Source organism: Thalassophryne amazonica, chromosome 11 (assembly GCF_902500255.1).
Source record: "Thalassophryne amazonica chromosome 11, fThaAma1.1, whole genome shotgun sequence".
Classification (NCBI taxonomy): domain Eukaryota; kingdom Metazoa; phylum Chordata; class Actinopteri; order Batrachoidiformes; family Batrachoididae; genus Thalassophryne; species Thalassophryne amazonica.
Genome location: NC_047113.1, coordinates 53,852,387 through 53,877,808, shown reverse-complemented (window position 1 = coordinate 53,877,808; position 25,422 = coordinate 53,852,387). Strand labels below are relative to the sequence as shown.

The window sequence follows — 25,422 nt, the reverse complement described above, 5'->3', positions numbered from 1 at the left end:
CGAAGGATTTGAGTTTTGTTTGAATGGCCGCAGAGTGTGGAGAACAGAAGATTTCATTATATTTGCGATGTAGAAATGGCAGCAAGGTTAGACACTTCGGACACTCCAGATTTAGTCTCATCGTCTCGGAATCAGTCGGAATTGGATCAGTCTGGGTCCAGTAGAACCAGTAATAGAAGTTTACGGCTCGCAGAAAACGAGAGGCGGAAGATCGAGGCAGATGATCCGTTTGTTGTTGCTTTGAAGTACTTCTCAAAGGGTAAGCTAGGACACGGCTAAGCTAAAAACACACACCCAGGAGCCCTAAACACATGTTACATAGATAAAATTAATAGCTACAGAACAATGAAAAAAGACGAAAACACACCCGTGAAAAATATTGGATTTTAAGCGTTCGTTTTAAAAAATGTATTTATTTTTATTTTACATAAGGGCGTTGCTAGGATAACTTGTGTATGGTAGCTAGTGATAGCCAGATTCTACAAGATTCTGGTCCCAGAAGGTCTGCAAGACTAGATTATGGGCGTGACTGAGGCCCACATTGTATATTTTGTTGTGCTATCCTCGGCAGTGTCTGTTTTATGTATTTTATGTACGTGGACTTTTATTGCCAAAATAAAATCGATCATGGACAATACACTGGGTCCATGGTATGCTATATTTCATGGTACACCTAACATATGTTCAACATGTACCATTTACACTAATGCAATAGAAAGTAAATTATTCTGAAACATAAATTGTAATCTTCAATGTTATCGGTTTGTCATTTGCACATTTGTTCTGTGTTTTCATTGGGGTGCCTCAGTAATATTCAGTAGTAGCTAGCTCGTAGGATCAGAATGTGTTGACAATAGAGGCTCTGTATTCCACCGGGCAAAAAGGTAGCAAGCAGTGCAAGTGTCATTTGTTAGTTTGTGATCAGAAAAATAATAATTGTGCCAGAGACCTCTCTTTTGACTCCACCATGTGAACAGCAAAGTGCCAGCTTTCCTGCACACTCTGGCTCCTCATGGAAATGACAATCTGGTGATAATCTGGTGGGTGAAATTCATATTTCATCCAAAACTCTTCCACGATTAAGTGATTCAATACAACCCCTTTGATCCTTGCACCTAACTTTGCGCTCAGATTGCACACTGTGTCAGTAGTATTGACAGTCGTGTCAAGTAATTTCCTTTGGAATAAATAAAGTTGATATTTATGTTTAGTAAAGTAGAGTTGGAAACATCCCAGATGCACTTTTGGGCTGTTTTACAATCAGGGTACACAAGTGGTTTTTAAATACAAAGTTTGATTTAATGACAAGGTGGAAAATGACCAGCACAGTTTAGTTTGACATACATGGAGAACTACTACTGGTCTATCAGCAGCAATGGTCATTTGGTTTGATATCTCCATTTGTTTACCAGCAGAACTCTAATTATACCAGTTTTTACCAAGATGTCTGTCTCATTTCCATGATATCTAATTTTGATGGGCTGCCAGAACTATTTATTTAGTAGGTAACCACTAAATGGACTAATTTCCCTATCAAAGCCTACTGTATAACAATCTAACTCCCAGGATTATTGCCCAGTGGGGAAATGACTTGAAACAGGCATTCAAAAATAAAATGTCTTGTCAAAAATGTCCTCTTCTGAAATAGAGTGCATTTCAGACTCAAGTATCAGTGTTATGTGAATATTTTTTGTTTGAAAGAGGTAATCACTATCTGTGATGCCACAAAATGATGTGTACCTAATTCACTCAGATGTCTTTAATATTGAGATGTAACTCTCCTGTCAAAAACTGTCCTCTCCATCACTATTTGAGAATGCAGAAACACAGTAACAGTTGTATACTCTGAGTACATTCTTACCATCAACTGTTTTTTAAGTAGATAGTATATATGGGTAGATTGCAGTAATCTAGTGTGTATAATTTACACAACAATTATCTTATTCAATAAAAGTCCTCTCTGGAAAGGTTGTACTTGTTATTTTCAATCTTGAAATAAATATATATGCAAACATCTGACAGGTCTGAAACTTTGGGCATACAGAGTAGAGAAGCTTGAATCTTCGACTGGACTGGGTTGCTTGACGTGAGGACGTTTCGCTTCAAATCACAGAAGCTTCCTCAGCTAAAATTCTTGCTCTGGTAGTCTGACTTCTGTCTTGACTCTTGTAGAGAAGAATAAACCAGAAGCCAACAAAAGCTGGAGTTTTTTATCCTAACCAGACCCCACCTACCGAGAGGCTGACTGCTATAGACTAGTGACTAAACAATAGCACCTAATTAGCACCTATTGTGCTCTAGTTAGCACTTTCCTAATGACAGGACGGAAGCCTCCCCTGATGGCTCCCTTGATGACTCTCTCCTGATGACGTGAATGACTCATTACCATGAAAAAAAGACTGAAACTGCTTTGACCTGAGTACCACATTGTAAACAGGGGACAAAGCATGTCTGAGACCCGCTCCGCGGTTAAGGCTGGGTTTCAACTGTTTTACAAAGAATGCTTCCTTGACACCTCTCTCAAACCATTTCTTCTCTCTGGCTAAGATTTTAACTTCCTTGTCCTCAAATGTGTGGTTAGTGTCTTTCAGGTGGAGATGAACTGCAGATTGAGCTCCACTGGCAACCTCTCTGCGGTGCTGGTATAGCCTCTTGTGTAAAAGTTGCTTCGTCTCACCTATGTAGTGTTCATTACAGTTTTCCTGACATCTGATATGATACACTACATTGCTCTGTTTGTAACTAGGGATCCTGTCCTTAGGGTGAACTAATTTCTGTCTCAAGGTGTTGACTGGTTTAAAGTAAACTGGGATTTTGTGCTGTCTGAAGATCCTCTGTAGTTTTTCCCCTACTCCTGCTAAATAAGGGAGAGACACTCCTCTTCTTCTTGTCTCTGTCTCCTGTCTATCTGGTCTCTTTGTTTTCTGGGACTTCTGCACTTTGTCCAGGGACCAACGTGGGTACCCACATACTGTGAGGGCTTTCCGTACAAGTTGTTGTTCTTTAGCCCTTCCCTCTGCAGTTGTGGGCACCTGTAGGGCTCTGTGTTGAAGAGTCCTGATCACCCCGAGCTTGTGTTCAAGGGGGTGGTTTGAGCCAAAGAGCAGATATTGGTCAGTGTGAGTGGGTTTTCTGTAAACCCCTGTCTGGAGCTGCCTGTTCTCTCCAATTGTAACATCACAGTCCAAGAAGGCTAAATGGTTGTTTCTGGCATCCTCACGTGTGAACTTGATATTGGAGTCCACCGAATTGATGTGTTCTGTAAAGTCCTCGACCTCCTGTTGCTTGATTTTAACCCATGTGTCATCGACATATCTGAACCAGTGACTGGGAGAGATGCCCGTGAACGACGTCAAGGCTGTCTTCTCCACTCGCTCCATGTACAGATTGGCCACAATGGGCATACAGGGCATACAGGTAGCCCTGTCAGCAGTGTAGATATGGATGAATAACTTGACCAAAGTAACCACTTTGTTTTTTTTTTGGTGCCAGTGACACATACTTGTGTACCCTCACTGTGAAACAGCCCTTTTGCAGTACACTTCAGAAGAGTCACTACAGATCAAGATTGGTGCCTCCCTGTTTGTCATATCTGTCAAAAAGAAGATTTTTGCAAATGTTCACTGTGTTGCTCTCATTTCTGTAGTTGAACCTGGTACTCCTGTGAATGGCAATGATGAGGTGGAGAAGAACCTGGTGTTGGTGGAGAAAGTGGCGTATAGTAGGGGGCTTCCCCCTGCTGCCATCTCTGTTATGCTAGAGTTTGCCATAAGCCTTCGTATGGGTAAGAGTCGTTTTGGTGTTGCAGAAGTGGACTGAGCAAGGTGTGTGTGTGTGTGTGTGTGTGTACAGTGAGGAAAATAAGTATTTGAACACTTCTCCCACTTAGAAATCATCGAGGGGTCTGAAATTTTCATCTTAGGTGCATCTCCACTGTGAGAGACATAATCCAAAAAAAAAAAAATCTGGAAATCACAATGTATGATTTTTAAAATAATTTATTTGCATGTTACTGCTGCAAATAAGTATTTCACCACCTGCCAATCAGCAAAAAGTCTGGCCCTCAAAGACCTGTTAGTCCACCTCCACTCCACTTATTATTCCAAATTAGAAGCACCTGTTTGAGGTTGTTAGCTGCATAGACACCTGTCCACACCACACAATCAGTAAGACTCCAACTACTAACATGGCTAAGACCACCAAAGAGCTGTCCAAAGACACCAGAGACAAAATTGTAGACCACCACAAGGCTGGAAAGGGCTACGGGGCAATTGCCAAGCAGCTTGGTGAAAAAAGTTCAACTGTTGGAGCAATTATTAGAAAATGGAAGAAGCTAAACATGACTGTCAATCTCCCTCGGACTGGGGCTCCATGCAAGATCCCACCTCGTGGCATATCAGTGATCCTAAGAAAGGTGAGGAATCAGCCCAGAACTGCACGGGAGGAGCTGGTCAATGACCTGAAGAGAGCTGGCACCACTATTTCCAAGGTTACTGTGGGTAATACACTAAGACGTCATGGGTTAAAATCACGCACGGCACGGAAGGTTCCCCTGCTTAAATCTGCACACGTCCAGGCCCACCTTAAGTTTGCCCATGACCATTTGGATGATCCAGAGGAGTCATAGAAGAAAGTTATGTGGTCAGATGAGACCAAAATAGAACTTTTTGGTCTTAATTCCACTCGCCGTGTTTGGAGGAAGAAGAATGCTGAGTACCATCCCCAAAACACCGTCCCTACTGTGAAGCATGGGGGTGGAAGCATCATGCTTTGGGGGTGTTTTTCTGTATATGGGACAGGACGACTGCACTGTATTAAGGAGAGGATAACCAGGGCCATGTATTGCGAGATTTTGGGGAACAACCTCCTTCCCTCAGAACATTGAAGATGGGTCTAACAACATGGCAATGACCCAAAGCACACAGTCAGGATAATCAAGGAGTGGCTCCGTAAGAAGCATATCAAGGTTCTGGAGTCTCCAGACCTAAACCCAATAGAAAATCTTTGGAGGGAGCTCAAAGTCCGTGTTCCTCAGTGACAGCCCAGTAACCTGGCTGATCTAGAGAACATCTGTGTGGAGGAATAGGCCAAAATCCCTGCTGCAGTGTGTGCAAACCTGGTGAAAAACTACAGGAAATGTTTGACCTCTGTAATTGCAAACAAAGACTACTGTACCAAATATTAACATTGATATTCACAGGTGTTGAAATACTTATTTGCAGCAGTAACATACAAATAAATTATTAAAAAAATCATACATTGTGATATCCGGATTTTTTTTTTTTTGATTATGTCTCTCACAGTGGACATGCACCTAAGATGAAAATTTCAGACCCCTCCATGATTTCTACGTGGGAGAACTTGCAAAATCGCAGGGTGTTTAAATACTTATTTTCCTCACTGTATAAAACTATAAACTATATAAAACTTAGGAACGTATACAAGAAAGGAAATTGTCAAATGTGTATTCCACTAAATAAATACTAAATCTAAGCTGGATAATTATTTTAGAGGTACAACTGTAATGTCGTAGTGTGCCTCACAGAGTAACCAGGAGTCCACATGGGAACTGGTGTGACACATTACATGTCTAAAACTAAGATTTTAAAACTAAATTCTGCTTAGAGCTTATATATAGAGCTCGAACCATGGGATTTTGGGATATTTTAAATTAAATCTCAACAGTATTTTGCTGTGAAAGTTAAATAAAAATAAATTTGCACAGTACAACCACTTTTAATTTGTTTTATTGTATTAACATTAGGAACACATGCAATAATAACACGTCTATTATATAGCTGATAGTGCTTTTGTCATTCTCAAATTGCGTACGACAAGTGATATTTTTGCAATTTCCTCTGTGAAGGAAATGTTCTGTGTGTTCGGGTGCTGAAGTGTCTGATCCCTGCTACTGTGGTACTGCAAGAGGCCGTCGTTCGAGCAATAGTTTGGCTGGGTGTTGGCAAAATACCCATCAGCACACAGGTAAGGCATGAATAATTATTGTCCCAGAACTATTTTAGGTTCACATTTGTATTACTATCATTATTTTTTTTTTTTACAATGAGTTAAAGTTTCAAGAAAACAACACGTTAGCCTAACTACAAGTGAAAACTGAATGTTATGAGCAGATTTTGAAGGCTGAGACAGCACTGAGCAAGCACTCTGTCCACAGACACCTAGGGTCTCTCTCATTTCATCTTATATTTTGCAGGTTCTTTTCATAAAGTGGGTTTTGACCGTTTTTGACATGATTGATGCAAAAAACCAACTTCGGTCCATATATGGCTTCATCTTCAGTTTTGTGACGGAGGAAAATCTGGTATGTGAAGAGATGTTCTCGGTACAAATGGCTGTCATAAGATTTTTTTGAGTGCCATATTTAGGCTTATTTCTTGTTTATTTTAGATAGTGTATGACACAGCTTGTATTTTAAGCTATGATGTAACAAGTACCTGTTGATTTATGGATGCTATTGCCATGCACATCTTCCAGTTTTGGATAATGTGTATGATGTCGTGTATTTTGTGTCATATTATCATTTTCCCTGATGTGAAAGCCAGTGATAATTTTATCTGATGTTTTTCTTCTTTTAAATTTCCACCTTATCAGTGTCCTTTCATCTGCCACCTGCTGTTCCTTTTGACTAGAAAGGAAAGTGGTAAGTCAGATATTTGAAGGCAACATTACAGAATTGTTTCTGTGCTGCTAATCACTTCTGAGCATGTTCATCTTTTTTTTTTCTTTCTTTCCTGGTTATAGTGCGAGTATACAGAGTCAGAAAACTGCTGGATCTACAGTCTAAACTGGTGCATGTCCTTCATTATCAGCTCAGATGTCTCTATGTTCCAAATGCTATTTTATATTATTAAGCAGTATTATAATTTAACCTGTGTTTTGATGGTCTCTTCTCAGGGAAGGCAACCATTCCTTCTGCACTTATTGTCGCTTTACAAAGTGTTTTGCCCTGAACTAGTGATTCTGTCCATTCCGTCACGAATGAGGGTGTGTACATGGGCTGTTACTTTTTTATTTTTATTTTTTAATCAATGTATGCTCAAGTCAGGAGCTTCAAATAATTACATGAATTCTTCTGTCCTGCAGACTGGATTTAAGAACCACATTTCCCCCTGGAAATCAGCGTTGATCGCTGTACAGAAAAGGAAAGGTTCACAGGTTGCTTCAAGCATCAGTCCAAACTTAACAATTAAACATAAGAACACCTCGAGGAAAAGGGTAGGAACTTTATTTATTTATTTAAATTTTTTGTGTGTGTGTGTGTGCTTTATTGAGAAGTCCCAGAATGCTTTTTCAGTGGGCAGTGAACGTGCTGTTATACTTGCTTGAAAGCAGTCGTCTCAAACTTGATCCGTGAAGGGGTGTGTGTATACAATTCAGATTAGCAGGTGATGTTAGTGATGAAATCGTCAATGATAATCAGGGAAATCAGCTGGTGGAGGTTTTTTGTTGAAACAAAAGCTTGCACCCACTTGACCCTGTAAGATACAAGTTTATGCTCCCAATTTTGTAACTGCATTTATACACCACCACAAAAGAGTGAAAATGAAGCAAGACAATATGTGCTTTTAGTATCAGTTTTCATCTTTAATTGAATAAGTTTAATAACAATATGGCATTCACCGTTTAGGAATTACAACCATTTTTATACAGAGTCCCTCCATTTTCAGCACCTGGAAGCAATTAGACAAAGTACACATAGTTTTTTTTTGTTTGTTTGTTTGCTTTAAGATTTGTTAGGAGATGGATACATGAACATTTCCAAGCCACTGAATATGTCTTGGATTTAATTTATGTTGATCATCATGTATTTTCCAGAGTGTAAGTCACACTGGTCAAAAAAAAGCCTCTTGATGAGGTAAAAACAAAATGCACATACAAATCACACCTTTGTTCTGAGCTTTTTAATTTGTATTTTTTTCATTGCTGATTGTCATAGTTCACTTTTTATTATTGCCATTTATGCTATCCTTGTTGTTGTCCATTCAGCTGCTCCCTTTTTGTTCGGGGTTGCCACAGTGGAGAGACCCAGATCCGCACTGGTATTTGGCACAAGTTTTACACCGGATGCCCTTCCTGACGCAACTCCAGTTTTACCTGGATAAACACACAGCCGCTGGTGTTCCAAAGAGGTCTCCCATCCAAGTACTAACCAGATGCCGCACTGCTTAGCTTCTGAGATCTGACGGGATCAGGCTTAGACAGAGCAGACCGGCTGCTATCCTTACTGTAATTTATTTTGTTTAGTGCTTTGGTTCCTGGGAAAGCATTCTAGCAGGGGTGGTAGCCAAGTGGTTTCAGTGCAGAAGGTTCTGGGTTCAAATCCCACCCCTGCCACATTTCTCCATGTAATGTGGAGTTGTGTCAGGAAGGGCATCCGGCATAAAACCTGTGCCAATTCAACAAGCAGATCCACCTTGGATTTGCCGTGGCGACCCCGAGTGCAAATTAGGGAGCAGCCGAAGGGAATTACTAATTACTGTATTATTATTAATAATGAACGTGTGATATATATATATATATATATATATATATATATATATATATATATATATATATATATATATATATATATATATATATATATATATATATATATATATATATATATATATATTTGATATATATATATATATATTTGATATACAAGTTGTCCTGGAGTATAAGTTGCAGGACCTCCCAAACTAGTAAAAATCCATCAACTTAAACTCTGGAAACCATGGCACAAGTAGCGTGGTACTTCACTGTACAGTGCATCTTGAAAGTATTCACGGCGCTTCACTTTTTCCACATTTTATTATGTTACAGCCTTATTCCAAAGTGGAGTAAATTTATTTTTCCCCTTAAAATTCTACTCACAATACCCCATAATGACAACATGAAAAGTTTTTTTTTTAATTTTTGCTATTTTATGAAAAATAAAGACATCACTAAAAAAAATCACGTAGATAAGTATTCACGCGCTTTGCTCAGTACTTGGTTGATGCACCTTTGTCAGCAATTACAGCCTCAAGTCTTCTTGAACATGATGCCACAAGCTTGGTGCGCCTGTCTGGACAGTTTTGCCCATTCTTCTTTGCATCACCTCTCAAGCTCCATCAAGTTGGATAGGGAGTGCACAGCCATTTTCAGATCTCTCCAGGGATGTTAAATCAGATTCAGGTCTGGACTCTGGCTGGGCCACTCAAGAACATTCACAGAGTTGTCCTGAAGCCACTCCTTTGATATCTTGGCTGTGTGCTTAGGGTTGTCCTGCTGAAAGATGAACTGTCTGCACAGTTGGTTGTCCTTCTGGAAGGTTCTCCTCTCTCCACAGACGAATGCTGGAGCTCTGACAGAGTGACCATCAGGTTCTTGGTCACCTCCTTGACTAAGGCCCTTCTGCCCGATCACTCCGTTTAGACAAGTGGCCAGCTCTAGGAAGAGGTGGATCTAAAGTTCTTCCATTATGGATGATGGCGGCCACCATGGTCATTGAGACCTTCAAAGCAGCAGTAATGTTTCTGTACCCTTCTCCAGATTTGTGCCTCAAGACAATCCGGTCTCAGAGGTCTACAGACAATTCATTTGACTTCATGTTTGGTTTGTGCTCTGACATGCACTGTTAACTGTGGGACCTTATAAGTTATATCTCATGACCATAGGTGAGGGTCGGAACGTAGATCAATTGGTAAATCAAGAGCTTTGCCCCCCTACTCAGCTCTCTCTTCACCACGATGGTCCGGTACAGCGACCGCATCACTGCAGATGCTGCACCGATCCGTCTAATGATCTCACGCTCCATCCGTCCCTCACTCCTGAACAAGCCCCCGAGATACTTAAACTCCTCCACCTGAGGCAAGGACACTCCACCGACCTGAAGAGGGCAAGGCACCTTTTTCCGGTCGAGAACCATGGCCTCGGATTTGGAGGTGCTGATTTGGAGGTGCTGATCACATGTATGTTGTGTACATGTGATTTCCTTTTTTTTTTTTAAAGTTTTAATTAATTTGCAAAAATTGAAAAAACAAACAAATAATTAAAGCAAAAAAAAAAAAAAAAAATCCCTTTTTTCACATTGTGTGTAGAATTTTTAGGAAAAGAATGAATTTAATCCATTTTGGAATAAGGCTGTAACATAACAAAATGTGGAAAAAGTGAAGTGCTGTGAATACTTTCTGGATGCCCCGTAAATACATCTGGAGTTATAGTTCTCAGAAACAGTCACTATGCAAAAAGGACACTTGTGAGAGAAACCACTCAGACATCCGTGATAATTCTGTGACAGGCTTCTGTGGCTGTGATTGGAGAAACTGTGCATAGTGCATATTTTCTCTGTTGCATCGTCAGTCAGAACATCATGAGAGAGTGGCACAGAGAAGGATTTTCATCCAAGAAAACAGATCTAAGATCGAGTCTCCCATGCACCTTTTAGCAAACTGTAGCTGAAAATTCACATTGTCTTTATAAAAGAATTAGAAAAAAGCATGTGCTCATCTCCACCAAGCTGTTGTGTAACCTGTGATGTAAAACACTAAATTGCCAGAACTTTCAAAATGATGTATTTTTTGCAAATTGTCCCAGGTTTTAGTCTCATAGTTATTTCATGAAATGAAGTAATTCAAGATAACCCAAGGCTTTCTTTTATAGTTTCTTGCTTTTGAAACTATCTTTCTTAGAAACATCGCCACCTGGAACTGCCACCGTTGACTTCAGTAATCCATATCGAGGATCACCCTGAGCCATCCAACAGCAGAAAGGTGCTCCCCCTGGCACAGATCCATTCCTTTGCTCAGCTGCTCGAAAATATAAACCGTATTGAGGTAATTTATCTTAAGACATATCTATGAATTAGCTGTCTACGGACTGCTGTTCACTCTTCAAAGGATCTTTATCACTCTACTCTGTTGTGTGGTTTCAGGCTTGTTTTCTGTCAGTCACAAAACTCTAAGGAACAGAATGTGATTTCCACATTTATCATGAAATTCAGCAGAAGCATCAGTGTATTTAAATTGTGATATCCTACGGACTGCTGTTCACTCTTCAAAGGATCTTTATTACTCTACTCTGTTGTGTGGTTTCAGGCTTGTTTTCTGTAGGTCACAAAACTCTAAGGAACAGAATGTGATTTCCACATTTATCATGAAATTCAGCAGAAGCATGTGTATTTAAATTGTGATATCCTCATAACCACAGGGTGGTGCTGTACCACTGTGGCTGTTTTTTTTTTTTTTGCAACTGATAGACTACTGTTGGGTGTCCAACGCACGTGACACATCTTTGCAAAAGAAAGGGTGGCCTTTGTGCTGTAATTTATTGCAATTGAGCGTAAACGTGCTTCACGGGTCCTCTGCTTTTTATTCATTTCTCAAACAGACTGTTGCTACTGGAACAGATATCATAGTTTGTTGTTCTTTTCTTTGTTCTTCTTGCAATTTATCCAGATAACTGAGATGAATTGTGCCTGTATAACACATTGGAAAAAGATACAAAGCAAATATTCAATTAAAGGGCTTTTTGATAAAGGTCAGTTGCCCTCAGATGTAGTAACCTGATAAACTGATATGTCTTTTTAAATGCCTTACAGACTTTTATGTGCCGTGCTACATAAATGTGCCTCTTTTGCTGGCCACAAACACAATATGAGCAGTAAGGCTTTTACATGGTGATATCATAAACTTTGTTCATAGCCAAGAATCTGTGCCATGCGCCATAAGACAAGACGAGTTAAATAAAAACGTAAAACTCATGAAACTGTTATGTACTGGTTTGGACAAAGGATTGATGATTATTTCTGTCACCACTTACAATCCTGTAGTCAAAGCACAGTGTAGTTGATATTAAATGGATGATGCAGTTGCAGCATAATATTCAGACGTCTGAGCCATGTGCCACAATATGCATTTCCTTCACTCTAATTTATTAAATGCACCAGTAAAGTTGCTGAAGTTCGAGGCAGCTCTTCATGCAACATATACAGTAGTGTTCAGAATAATAGTAGTGCTATGTGACTTAAAAGATTAATCCAGGTTTTGAGTATATTTCTTATTGTTACATGGGAAACAAGGTACCAGTAAATTCAGTAGATTCTCACAAATCCAACAAGACCAAGCATTCATGATATGCACACTCTTAAGGCTATGAAATTGGGCTATTAGTAAAAAAAAAAGTAGAAAAGGGGGGTATTCACAATAATAGTAGCATCTGTTGTTGACGCTACAAACTCAAAACTATTATGTTCAAACTGCTTTTTTTAGCAATCCTGTGAATCACTAAACTAGTATTTAGTTGTATAACCACAGTTTTTCATGATTTCTTCACATCTGCAAGGCATTAATTTTGTTGGTTTGGAACCATGACTTTGCTTGGTTACTAGTGTGCTTGGGGTCATTGTCTTGTTGAAACACCCATTTCAAGGGCATGTCCTCTTCAGCATAAGGCAACATGACCTCTTCAAGTATTTTGACATATCCAAACTGATCCATGATACCTGGTATGCGATATATAGGCCCAGCACCATAGTAGGAGAAACATGCCCATATCATGATGCTTGCACCACCATGCTTCATTGTCTTCACTGTGAATTGTGGCTTGAATTCAGAGTTTGGGGGTCGTCTCACAAATTGTCTGCGGCCCTTGGACCCAAAAAGAATAATTTTACTCTCATCAGTCCACAAAATATTCCTCCATTTCTCTTTAGGCCAGTTGATGTGTTCTTTGGCAAATTGTAACCTCTTCTGCACGTCTTTTATTTAACAGAGGGACTTTGCGAGGGATTCTTGCAGATAAATTAGCTTCACACAGGCGTCTTCTGTCACAGCACTTACAGGTAACTCTAGACTGTCTTTGATCATCCTGGAGCTGATCAATGGGTGAGCCTTTGCCATTCTGGTTATTCTTCTATCCATTTTGATAGTTGTTTTCCATTTTCTTTCACGTGTCTCTGGTTTTTTTTGTCCATTTTAAAGCATTGGAGATCATTGTAGATGAACAGCCTATAATTTTTTGCACCTATAAGTTTTCCCCTCTCCAATCAACTTTTTAATCAAACTACACTGTTCTTCTGAACAATGTCTTGAATGTCCCATTTTCCTCAGGCTTTCAAAGAGAAAAGCATGTTCAACAGGTGCTGGCTTAATCCTTAAATAGAGGACACCTGATTCACACCTGTTTGTTCCACAAAATTGATGAACTCACTGACTGAATGCCACACTACTATTACTGTGAACACCCCTTTTCTACTTTTGTTTTTACTAATAGCCCAATTTCATAGCCTTAAGAGTGCGCATATCATGAATGCTTGGTCTTGTTGGATTTGTGAGAATCTACTGAATCTACTGGTACCTTGTTTCCCATGTAACAATAAGAAATATACTCAAAACCTGGATTAATCTTTTTAGTCACATAGCACTACTATTATTCTGAACACTACTGTAAGTGATGAAGAAATTACCACGTGTGCTGAAATGTGCCAGTGCCGGCACGGCACTGAAAGTGTTACCCCAGCCGTGGATTGATGGCATGCTCAGTGAAAACAAGGACGTAAACACCAGTTGGGTTTTATTCTTCGGTGGGCAAACTGATCCTCTGATTAGGTCATTTATCACAGAGGAGCTGTGGCTTGTTGTTTGTGTTTTGGATTTTGAAGTTGGGAGGATAATTTTTCTTTTTCATCACTTTGTCAGCTTCTTCTAAATGTGTATTTGATAGTGCCCCCTCAGATCTTATACATGCTTTCAGTTATGCTTGTTGTAGTATTTTATTTAATTTTTTTTACCCTTGCCAGCTGCCGGCTCAGATGTCCTCACTGCTGGGGTCCAGTCTGACCCTGCAGTACCTGGACTGTATGCAGGATGAGTCTGCCCTTCTACGTCTCAACTTCTGGCTCGGCTGCGCTCTCCACGAAGGTATGGCTGGCAGCAACCATACCGCTGGGATGACTTCAACGGAAAGATGCAGTTGACCTTATTGTCAATTTAAAGGGATACTGTCAGAGCGTGTTTGAAACTGGAGGGTCTGACTGTGAGTTGATGCATTGGCTTTTTGTGTGTATATTTTAACTTTTTGAATATTGTTTTTCTTTCAGAATTTTTGTTCTGCAGTGACGGTGGCGCATCCCAGGATTCGGAAGAGGTTGTGCAATTTTTGAACAAGTTGCTCTCCACTCAAGATTTTCTCCAGGTCAGTTTCATGTCTGTAGCTCTACATTTATGAAAGTCCTAAACTGACACCTGTGTTCTGTATATCAGTACTGTATTCTCCCATTCAAACATTGATTTCACTTTTTTGTCCTATCTTCATTAGGAGGGATTTTCTAGTACAGAGGCTTTTCTTTATAAATTTCTCAATGTTTGGGATGGCTCACTTCTACGACCACAAATCCTGAGCCTGCTAAGCAGCATTCCTGTTGTCCCCAGTTCCCGTGAGTACTGCTTCTCCCCCGTACTCCTTTCAGTGTGTTTCTGTTTCCGCTTAGAATAACCCCTATGAGGGCTTGCAGTGGAACAGTTGACCAAATGACTATACTGCTATGCAACGACACTTGAAGCTTGACAGACCAATCACGGGTCATGTGACTATGACACAGCAAGCCTGCTGCAATTCAGTGTCAGCAGTGCTTGGCTAGATTTGTTCCTCCTCTGTGAGTCTTCCTCCAACATGGAATTTGGAATTAAACGTGTATGAGGGACTAGCAAAATGCTGTGGACCAACCAAAAAACTGCCTTCCACTTCCTGCCACTTCTCATGCATACAGTCTCTTTGTGATATTCAGTACTATGGAGGTAAAAAGCTAAATTTTTGACTAGAAGAACGACAACATTGAGGGAAAGGCTACAAGTCAGTGTCATATGGAACAACTTGATAGGACACAATACACCATCATGACCTTTGATGTCTGCCTCCGTATCAGATGGGCACAACAAAAACAGTGGGTTTGAACATGTTTTTTCATATTTCTGCACCATGTCAGGCATTTACAAATAACTGATGGCCACGTTGAAAAATGACAACGTTCCAAGCTTTAAAAACTTGATAAGGTGAACCCAGACGTCTTTTGTCTTGGTGTGATCGATAACATGAGTTTAACACAAAGTGTTTACTTGGTTACATACAGGTGTTGTTACTTCTACTTGTTTCTGTAAAAAAATTGTTACACGTCATCAGGATATTAATTAAATTTTGCAGGCAGAATATTGCTGTAAAGCTATTCCCTTTTCTCATATGGTTTTATTAATGATGTCATCAGCAGTTAGTCTGCCTCAACTTGTCTTTCCTGACATGCTGACTTAAAAAAATAATCCGAAGTCATGCATCCCCTGGTACCTACCTCTATCACATATTGTGTACAATTAGAAATGGCATGAATGAGATGCAGACACATTGCTGTAGATCTGATGTCACATTTGTTATCCACAGATTTGTACATACTTTTCTCTTTTTTTTATATATATGTTAATCTCTTTTTTGCTCCTATGTTCCTATGTTCCTATTTTTTTGTTCTTTTTTTAAATTTGCACTCTGGACATACCTCTTTCATTCGGTTTAATTTTATGTTTATTTTTCTTTTCTTCTCCAGACCTTTCAAGTCTGTGCATGGTTTACTCAGATTTATATTTGCAATGAAAGTGTTGCACCTTACCTTTTGTTGTATTTGTTACAATGACAATAAAGAATGACAATGTGTTACCAAGCATATTATAGGCAGCAGGGTTTCTGTGATGCCATGACCTTGACCTCTGATGTTTTGAACACTGAATTATAGCCATATGTGGTTGGGCTTTGATGCTGAGTTGTAGTGTAAATGTACATAAATGATTGCCCTTTGACCTTTTGATTAGAGTCCTACCGATGGGGATATTTTTTAGGGGGGGCCGATACCGATATATCTGCTGGTCAGTCTTCATTCCTACTCTCACCTATGGTCACGAGGATTGGGTCATGACTGTAAGAACTAGATTGTGGGTACAAGTGGCCTAAATGGGTTTCCTCAGGAAGGTGGCTGGTGTCCAGTATCCCCCAGTCAGAGTTGGTTAATGTGGCATGGGAAAAGGAAGTTTGGGATCCCCTACTGGAGCTGTTGCCCCCTTGACCGGATCCTGGATAAGCATTTGAAGATGTATGTATCTATGCATGGAACCATTATCCAACAAATGTATGCCATGCTGCTTTCTGTTAAACTGGCAGTTGCCATGTTGCATTCCTCAGCATTTGTCTAAAATGGACTTCTCTCTTTTGGTGCTGCCAAGCTGGCAGCATATTGACCACTTGTTTCTTGTTACTGTAAAAAAAAAAAACCACTTTAATTGAAAACGAAAACACCTGATCAGCTGTTGCCTCTGTCTCTTGTAGCTAAGGTGACCAAGGCGTGATGGGGTCCCAACCATGCTTGACAGCATTGGAAACATTGCTGTGGGATCACCCTCTGCTGGACAAATTATATCATGACACATTACCAAAAACCAAAGTGATTTTCTGCGCGTAGTTTATTCTGTAAAATAAAAGCTTTCATATCAGCAAAAATAACTCTAATCCTGATATGCTCATACTGGCTGATATTGATGGCCAACCAAGGTTGGGCTCTACTTTTGATCCAGATTTTGCCAACTACCAGGTTTGTTGTTTATATCGGTTGTTGTCACTTTATTTTGAAGAGGACTTTGTGTCATGCACTGGGAACTGGGATATGTTGCAATTAGGGAATCACCCTAATTATTCCCTAATTGTGAGAGAAACCATTCAGACATCCATGATAATTCTGTCTGATGATTTGCGGATGTTAATGCTGGATTTTACGGTCGCAAATTGAGTTTTAGCGGCTCCGCGTTTTCCCATTCTAATCCAATTCCATCGTTGACACGGTTTATTTTTCTGTAAGTAATTCGACCTGGATCCGTGTTTTCACCCCCGAAGGCTACATCTAAACCCGCATAATAATATAGTTTGATAAAACTGTTACACAGACCATAGTTTTAGGGAAATGTTGCTAGAATCCTGGTCCTGAGTTGTCAAATAATCACCGTTAGCATTGTATTTATCGGTTATCACAGTAGTAATTGCAATATTTACCATCTGTCGGCGAAGCTTACCGTAGTAACAGCGTCTTCATGCCAGACTGGAAATTCTGTGAGCAGACCCACAGATTTCTTCATCTGGTCAACCGCACTGAATAATTCTGTATCAGAATCCACATTAATACTTTCATATGATAGATTAAATTCACCCATTTCGGCATCGTCGTCGCTCCACCAGTTTCTCTCGCTCTCAGCTGACAGTGCCATTATTGACATCTGCCTAGCAATGTGGTCAGGTCGCGGAGTAATACATCAAATGTGAAACGGTCAAATATTTTGCCACCATCAACACTATATTTTTTGGTCTGAAACATCACATGATTAACCAATCAGATTTGCGGAACAAATGTAATTGGATTACAATTGTTACCTCCAAGTTGAAACACACATGATCATCTTGTCTTCTCCACTGCAGATATTGGACGGCTTCTTTTTGAACCCCTCATGCAGCTATATTTCACATCCACGCTGTTTTTCAAGGTAGGCTTTTTCTATGCACCAAAAGTCAAACTGTTTGAATTTGCATTTATAGAACTGTGCGTGTGCACCCTCTGCAGTGTGGATTGTTGGAGTGTTTAAAGAGCATGCTATTGAAGTGGCTGACCTGGCACTCCGTGTACGCTCTGGAGGACGATTTGGATATCAGCCTCAACAGCCACATCTCCATGTCAGTTTGTCACACACTTGCTAAATTTTGTGCTTTACCTTGAAGATAAGCTTTCTGTTTTTTTGTCTTTTATTTTAAACCTTTCATCTAACCTCTCACACCTGATCAGCTCCTACACTTTCAGATAAGCACTGTGGTGTTGCATCAGTGTCATTTACTCACTGTTATGAAAGAAATAATTGTGAAATAAGATCAAATTCACTCCCACCACCCCACCCCCCGCAACAAAATGAGACTCATTCATTTTCATTATTTATAATTAAATGAAATGCTCCTCTTTATTCTCAGAGCAGAATGAACTGCTTTACAAACAATCACCTTTTTTTTTTTTTTAGCAGTGGAAGTATTTGTCATGCTCAAGGACATTTCAGCATTCAAACCCAAGTTACCTTTTGAGCCATAGCTTCTCCTCAATATAAAAAAAAAAACGATTTAATCCTGTCAGCAGTTAAAAGCGTTTCTGACTTTATATATTGAGCTTTTTACACCCAAAGTGTCGACGTTGAAATCAATTGTGGGATATGTTTGTGCACAATTTCCCAGCATTGACTCTTGGTAAGTAAGTCCCTTCGGCTACTCCCTTGCTTGCACTTAGGGTCACCACAGCAAATCTGAGGTGATCTGTATGTTGATTTGGCACAAGTATTACACTCTTCGTGATGTAACTCAAATTAGATGGAGATATGTGGCAGGGGTGGGGTTTGAACCGGGAACCTTCTGTACTGAAACCAAGTGCAGTAACCATTTGGCCACCACCCCTGCTAGGATTGTCTCTGTGTCCACTTTATATTTTAGTAATCTGTTTTACTATGGGTCATTTGGGTGCTTTCTACTTTTGTGTTAATGCTCTAAGGTACTGATAAGCACCTTATAGGTACTGGGGGTTGGGGGGTGATTGTTTACAAAACAGTAGTGAGACCAGCTATGTTGTATGGTTTAGAGACGGTGGCACTAACAAAAAGACAGGAGGCAGAGCTGGAGGTGGCAGAGCTGAAGATGTTGAGATTCTCTTTGGGAGTGACAAGAATGGACAAGATTAGGAATGAACATATCAGAGGGACAGCTCAGGTGGAACGGTTTGGAGACAAAGTCAGAGAGGCGAGTGTGAGATGGTTTGGACATGTGCAGAGGAGGGACCCAGGGTATATAGGGAGAAGGATGCTGAGGATGGATCTGCCAGGCAGGAGGAGAAGAGGGAGACCAAAGAGGAGGTTCATGGATGTGCTGAGAGAGGACATGCAGGTGGTTGGTGTGACAGAGGAAGATACAGAGGACAGGGTGAGATGGAAATGATCTGCTGTGGCGACCCCTAACGGGAACAGCCGAAAGACAAAGAAGAAGAAGAAGTCCACATACAGTGCATCTGGAAAGTATTCAGAGAGTTTCACTCTTTCCACATTGTTATGTTATACTGAAATGGAGAAAGATCTTTTTTTTTTTCACTCAAAATTCTACTCACAACACCCCATAATGACATGATATTTTTTTTTAATTTTTGCAAATTTATTAAAAATAAAAAAAAACTAAGAAATCACATGTATATCATTCACACCCTTTGCACAATACTTTGGCAGCAATTACAGCCTCAAGCCTCACCTATCTTTGGGCAGTTTTGCCCATTCCTCTGTGCTGCACCTCTCAAGCTCCATCAGATGGGATGGGGAAATGAACCGTCCCCCAGTCTGAGGTCAAGAGCACTGTGGAGCAGTGCTCTGTATATTGCTGCATTCATCTTTCCCTCAATCCTGACTAGTCTCCCAGTTCCTGCCACTGAAAACATCCCCACAACACGATGCTGCCTCCACCATGCTTCACTGTAGGGATGGTGCCTGGTTTCCTCCAAACATGACGCTTGGCATTCATGCCAGAGAGTTCAGTCTTTGTCTTCAATCTTTGTTTCTCATGGTCTGAGAGTCCTTCAGGTGCCCTCGCTTTGTTGCAGAGATGGTTGTCCCTCTGGAAGGTTCTCCTCTCTCCACAGAGAAATGCTGGCGCTCTGATGGAGTGACCATCAGGTTCTTGGTCATCTCCCTGACTAAGGCCCTTCTCCCCAGATCGCTCAGTTTAGACGGGCGGCCAGCTCTAGGAAGAGTCCTGGTGGATCCAAACTTCTTCTGTTTACAGATGCCACTGTGCTCATTGGGACCTTTAAAGCAGCAGAAATTTTTCTGTACCCTTCCCCAGATTTGTGCCTCAAGACAGTCCTGTCTGAGGTCTACAGACAATTCCTCTGACTTCATGCTTGGTTTTTGCTCTGACATGCACTGTCAACTGTAGGACCTTATATGTAGACAGGTGTGTAGCTTTCCAAATCATGTCCAATCAACTGAATTTACCCCAGGTCCTAAGTATCTTCCTTTGTCACACGAATCACCTGCATGTCCTCCCTCACCATATTCATAAACCTCTTCTTTGGCCTCCCTCTTCTTCTCCTACCTGGTGGCTCCATCCTCAGCATCCTTTTCGCTGTGTACCCCAAGTCCCTCCTCTGGACATGTCCAAACCATCTCAGTCTCGCCTCTCAGACTTTGACTCCACACCGTCCCACCTGAGCTGTCCCTCTGATATGTTTATTCCTAATCATGTCCATTCTCGTCACTCCCAAAGAGAATCACATCACAACAGCTCTGCTTCCTGTCTTTTTGTTAGTGTCACATCTCTAAGCCGTACAGCATAGCTGGTCTCACTACGGTCTTGTAAACTTCCCCTTCACTCTTGCAGATATTCTTTTGTCACAAATCACTCTTGCCACCTTTCTCCACCCACTCCACCCTGTCTGCATTCTCTTTCTCACCTCTCTACTACACTCTCCACTCACAGTTGACCCCAAGTATTTAAACTCATCAGCTTTCACTAATTCTACTCCTTGTAACTGCACTATTCCACTGGGCTCCCTCTCAATCATACACATGTACTCAGTCTTCCACTGGGCTCCCTCTCAATCATACACATGTACTCAGTCTTCACTGGGCTCCCTCTCAATCATACACATGTACTCAGTCTTGCTCCTTCAGACTTTTATTCCCCTGCTCTCCAGAGCATATCCCCACATTTCCAGGCTAAACTCAACCTGTTCTCTACTGTCACTACAGATTACAATGTCATCTGCAAACATCATATTCCATGGAGACTCCTGTCTGGTCTCATTACTCATCCTGTCCTTCACCATTGCAAACAAGAAAGGACTGAGAGCTGATCCTTGGTGTAATCCCACCTCCACCTTGAATGAGTCTGTCATTCCTACTGCGCATCTCACCGCTGTCACACAATCCTTGTATATGTTCTGCACTACCCTCACATTCTTCTTTGCCACTCCAGACTTCCTCATACAATCCAACAACTTTTCTCTTGGCACCCTCTCATAACCTTTCTCTAAATCCACAAACACATGAATGTAACACCTTCTGGCCTTCTCTATACTTCTCTATAGAGAAGTAAACATTGCATCTGTGGTGCTCTTTCTCAGCATGAAACCATATTGCTGCTCACATATCTTCACCTGTTTTCTAAGCCTAGCTTCTGCTGCTCTTTCCCATAACTTCATGCTGTGGCTGATCAACTTTATTCCTCTGTAGTTACTGCAGCTCTGCACATCACCCTTGTTCTTAAAAATAGGAACCAGCACACTTCGTCTCCACTCCTCAGGCATCCTCTCATTTTCCAAGATGTTATTGAACAATCTGGTTTGAAACTTCACTGCCACCTCTCGAAAACCATTTCCATGCCTCCACTGGAATGTCATCTGGACCAACTGCCTTTCCACTCTTCATCCTGTTCATAGCTGGCCTCACTTCATCCTTATTTATCCTTTGTACTTCTTGACTTACTCTCGCCACATCATCCAGCCTTTTCTCTCTCTCATTTTTTTAATTTATCAGTGCCTCAAAATATTCCCTCCACCTTCTCAACACACTCTCCCCACTTGTCAGCACATTGCCATCTACATCTTTTACCACCCAAACCTGCTGCACATCCTTTCAAGCTCTGTCCCTTTGTCTGGCCAATCGGTTATGAGTCTTGTCTGATGTTATTGGTTAGAGTTTTTGTCTGACTTCCTGCTCTGTCCTCTGTCTGTCCCAGAAACATGAGCCTGTCAGGGTTCAAGGATTCTGTGCTGGAACTGGTAAACTTTGTGGGTCGACTGGCTTCAGTGGGGCTGCAGCTTGAAAGCTGTCACACGCTGCTCCTCAGTTTCATCCTTGACTTTTATGAAACGGTAAGTGAGACCATGATGATAATTCAGAGGCTCAGTCAGAAAAGACACAGGTGCTTTCAGAAAATGAGAATCACTATAAAAGAATCAGAAATGTACGTGTTGGTGTTTGTACGGTACTTCTCATGGCTCTTTATGTGGTTTGTTTCGTTTGCCTTGACAGGTGTGTGACATGTTCCTGGTGTATGGGCTCCCCCTAGTGGTGATGCCCCCACCTGCTGTTTTTTACCCTGCGCTTTTTGCTACCGATCCTGTCAGTGTGGACAGACTTGCCTACATCATGTACAGGTGTGCTGTGTTCACCTCTGCTACACTCCTCTGTCTCACACACATTCACACCCCAGCTGCACCTTCATGTGTTCTATCATGTGCTTATACATGTTTGATGATGCTACACAACTGGAGTAAAATTACTTCATTGCACTTTCATGTCCCTATATGATTTATGATAATGGCAGTATATCAAGCAGTACACTCAAGCTTTTCTATCATTTTCATGTAGAATCAGGCATCATTTGTAAGCCCAGGCTTTAATAAGGCAAACCCTACTAATGGCTAATTGACTATACCCCAAGTCCTGAAATCATTTTCCTATAGCTTAGCGCCAAAATGCCGCGGCAAAAGAAAATTGGAATGTAATTTCATACTATTTTCTGAAAGACCGTGTAGAACCAATTTTTCTCCCTAATAATGATCAAAGGGTTCACTGGTCTTTTTTTTTATTATTATTATGATTTTTTTTATCAGGTACAAGATGAACTTGACAGCAGCTAAGAGTCAAGAAAAGGTCAAGAAGGTAAATACTAAGTGCAGTCTGTTTTATTCCTGTGTCTGAATGCAATGCAATGGATGTGTTTACCGCAGTAATAAGTCACTTTCACATGTCCTCACACAAAATACAACTTCCTCTTGCGCAAATAAGTACTCCATTCTTTCACTCTCTGGTAGAACAGTATCTGCAACTACCAATCAAGTTACTGCTCAGACAGGGTGCGTTTCCTTTTCCTCATATTGCTGCTGTTCATTGTTGGACATTTTTATATCTCTCACAAACAACAATTTGGGGAGGGTACATAGGACTCAAACCGTCTGTCTGATCATGAATCTTGTAAATATGTCTACTCAATCATTTGCTGGATTTTGCACTGACTTCACAGGTGTGAAAGGTGTCACAGGTATTTTGTCCCTGTTCTTCAGCAGGCCTTTCACATCAGCCGCCAGACATTCTGTGAATTTAACCATTACGTGGTCTTCATGGTCAGCTGCCTGTGGAACTCCAAAATGTTTCACCCGGGCACGGGTCTACGGGTGGGAGAGGAGCTGCTTATCAAGAGCAGCGTACCACAATACGGGAAGAGCTTTGACCTTATACACCACCCGGCCTTCTTGAGCTATGCCATTGACTTCCACCAGAAGGTGAATTTTTAGAACTGTTTGGGATTTTGGGGTTACTCTTTAGGATTTTGGTTGCTGCCGTGCATTGCAGAAGGATGATGAACTTTTTATTGAATGGTTATGATTTTTTTTTCAAACTTTAAGGGCCCTGTGGATTAACCGGCTCAATTAAAGCCCAAGGCAAAATGGCCATTTTTGGCATAAAAATGGCTGTCATTTCTAAACAAACAAATCTATGCAAATAATTTTGGGTCGGGAACAATGTCAATGACCAATATTGGGCCCTTGATAAATTAAAAGAAAAGTTATCAGGCAGTTTTTGAGAAAATAGGGTCCAAATACCCAAATTGGCTGTTTTCAGCATAAAAATGGCTACCATTTCCAAACAAAAAAATGACTAATTTTTGATGTGAAATATATGGACAACCCATATTACGCCCTTGACAAATTAGAAAAAAAGTTATCAGACAGTTTTTGAGAAAATTGCCTTTGGCTATTTTTGGCATACAAATGACTGTCATTTCCAAACAAATTAATCTATGAATATGATTTTTAGATGGAATATTACACCTTTGCCAAATTAGACACCAAGTTATCAGACAGTTTTTGAGATATCGCAGTAAACGAATGACGACTACAACGGATGCCGCGCCATGGGTTAGCGGCCTATCGGCCGGTAACCCAAGACAATAAAAACAAAAAACCCAAAGAGTGTAGAGTGTTCAACTCTATTTGGACAGTGTCTAGACCAGGGGTGGGAAAAATGTTTGACTCACGGGCTATACAATGGGTTCTATAATTTGACAGAGGGTCAGGCCAGGAGCAGATGGATGGAGTGTTCGTGTGAACTAACAATATAAATGACATGTAAAAGCCATTACATAACAGGGCCTTTAACAGGTAGTAAGGCATGAATATGCAAAGTTTATTGTACCATCTGCAGCAGTTTGAAACTAGCAGTGATACTTGTTCTATGTTGTACACCACATTGGACTGGGTGGAAGATAGATCCCTTAAAAGATTTTGTGTTTGAACATGCAGCCAGTCTCTGAGGTTTGGCGAACAGACATGCAGGCAGCATAGGGAGACTAATGTGGTGTTAATGTATCTTTCATAGATACATTAATACAGCCGGACATTATTATTATTAATGCATGCTGTGTGAGCCTTCTCATCATGTTAATAATACAGGTGCCTCTCTTTGGTTCTATCCAACGGCATCATCCAGCAATATTCTTTTGAGATTTACTAGGGTGGACTGACAATGAATATTGATGTTCTCTCTCTTTATCAGTGCTGGCCAGGGAGAAAAAGCATGGACCTAAATTCCATAAAGGTATTTTTGCATTCACAATAGCAGATTTCTCTGTAGAATTCTTTGATTTAGACAGTTTCTTGAGATGTCTTGGGTAAAGCTGTTTGTATGTTTCTGTTTTCTTTCAGCATTCTAAGGCATGGGACTGGTACCAGGAGTATCTGTTTGCTCAGGGTTACGACGGCTTAAAACAGTTTGTTCAGGTTAACATTAGCCAGCGTCTGACAGCGAGCACCGACCTGTCCACAGACAACACACACCAAACGTAGATGCTCGGCTCAGTGGGAGGAGGAAGACTTGCATCTTAGATGTTTTTTAAAGACTTGTACATATTTAATCTCCTCACCTTTTAGAGGCATCTTACTTGCCACTGATTGAAGTGACATGTACATAGAATTATAGTATCCACATTCATTCTGTGTTTTTAGTTTTCAGTTCAGTGTCTAATCACTGATGTAGACCACAAAGCTCTGGGAGATGCTTTTCCTGAATGAGTGTCAAAAGCAGGTTCCAGGTCAACAAGTACACAGTCGGGAAAAATGAAGGCAGACTGTTTATCATGAACTGACTGTCCAGGATTCATCCAAGTACACATATGTAAATGCATTTCTCTAATTTCACATTGTCTTATGTCTGTTAAAGGGGTCATATTGTGGTTTTATGTATGTTTTTACAGTTAAATGTTACATGTTAAACACCCTCAGTTTCACACATCTGTATCTGTATATGGAGAAATTCTGTCACTATAAACAGAATTCAAGAC

The 25,422-nt window shown here is 40.6% G+C and overlaps 1 protein-coding gene across 2 annotated transcripts; it reads left to right on the top strand.

Moving 5' to 3' along the window:
• On the top strand, nt 1-25,422 carry cenpi (centromere protein I). Of its 2 annotated transcripts, none has more exons than XM_034181990.1 (20): nt 1-259; nt 3,647-3,784; nt 5,867-5,985; nt 6,215-6,322; nt 6,613-6,661; nt 6,763-6,809; nt 6,916-7,005; nt 7,105-7,236; nt 10,677-10,820; nt 13,784-13,904; nt 14,084-14,178; nt 14,302-14,419; nt 17,485-17,549; nt 17,627-17,736; nt 21,817-21,952; nt 22,113-22,237; nt 22,697-22,745; nt 23,150-23,365; nt 24,639-24,680; nt 24,788-25,422. In XM_034181990.1, the coding sequence occupies exons 1-20, from the start codon at nt 76-78 to the stop codon at nt 24,926-24,928; spliced, it is 2,229 nt and encodes a 742-aa protein (XP_034037881.1). In that variant the 5' UTR covers nt 1-75; the 3' UTR covers nt 24,929-25,422. The 2 variants fall into 2 exon arrangements, with proteins under 2 accessions (XP_034037881.1, XP_034037880.1); XM_034181989.1 differs by having other exon boundaries at nt 23,147-23,365.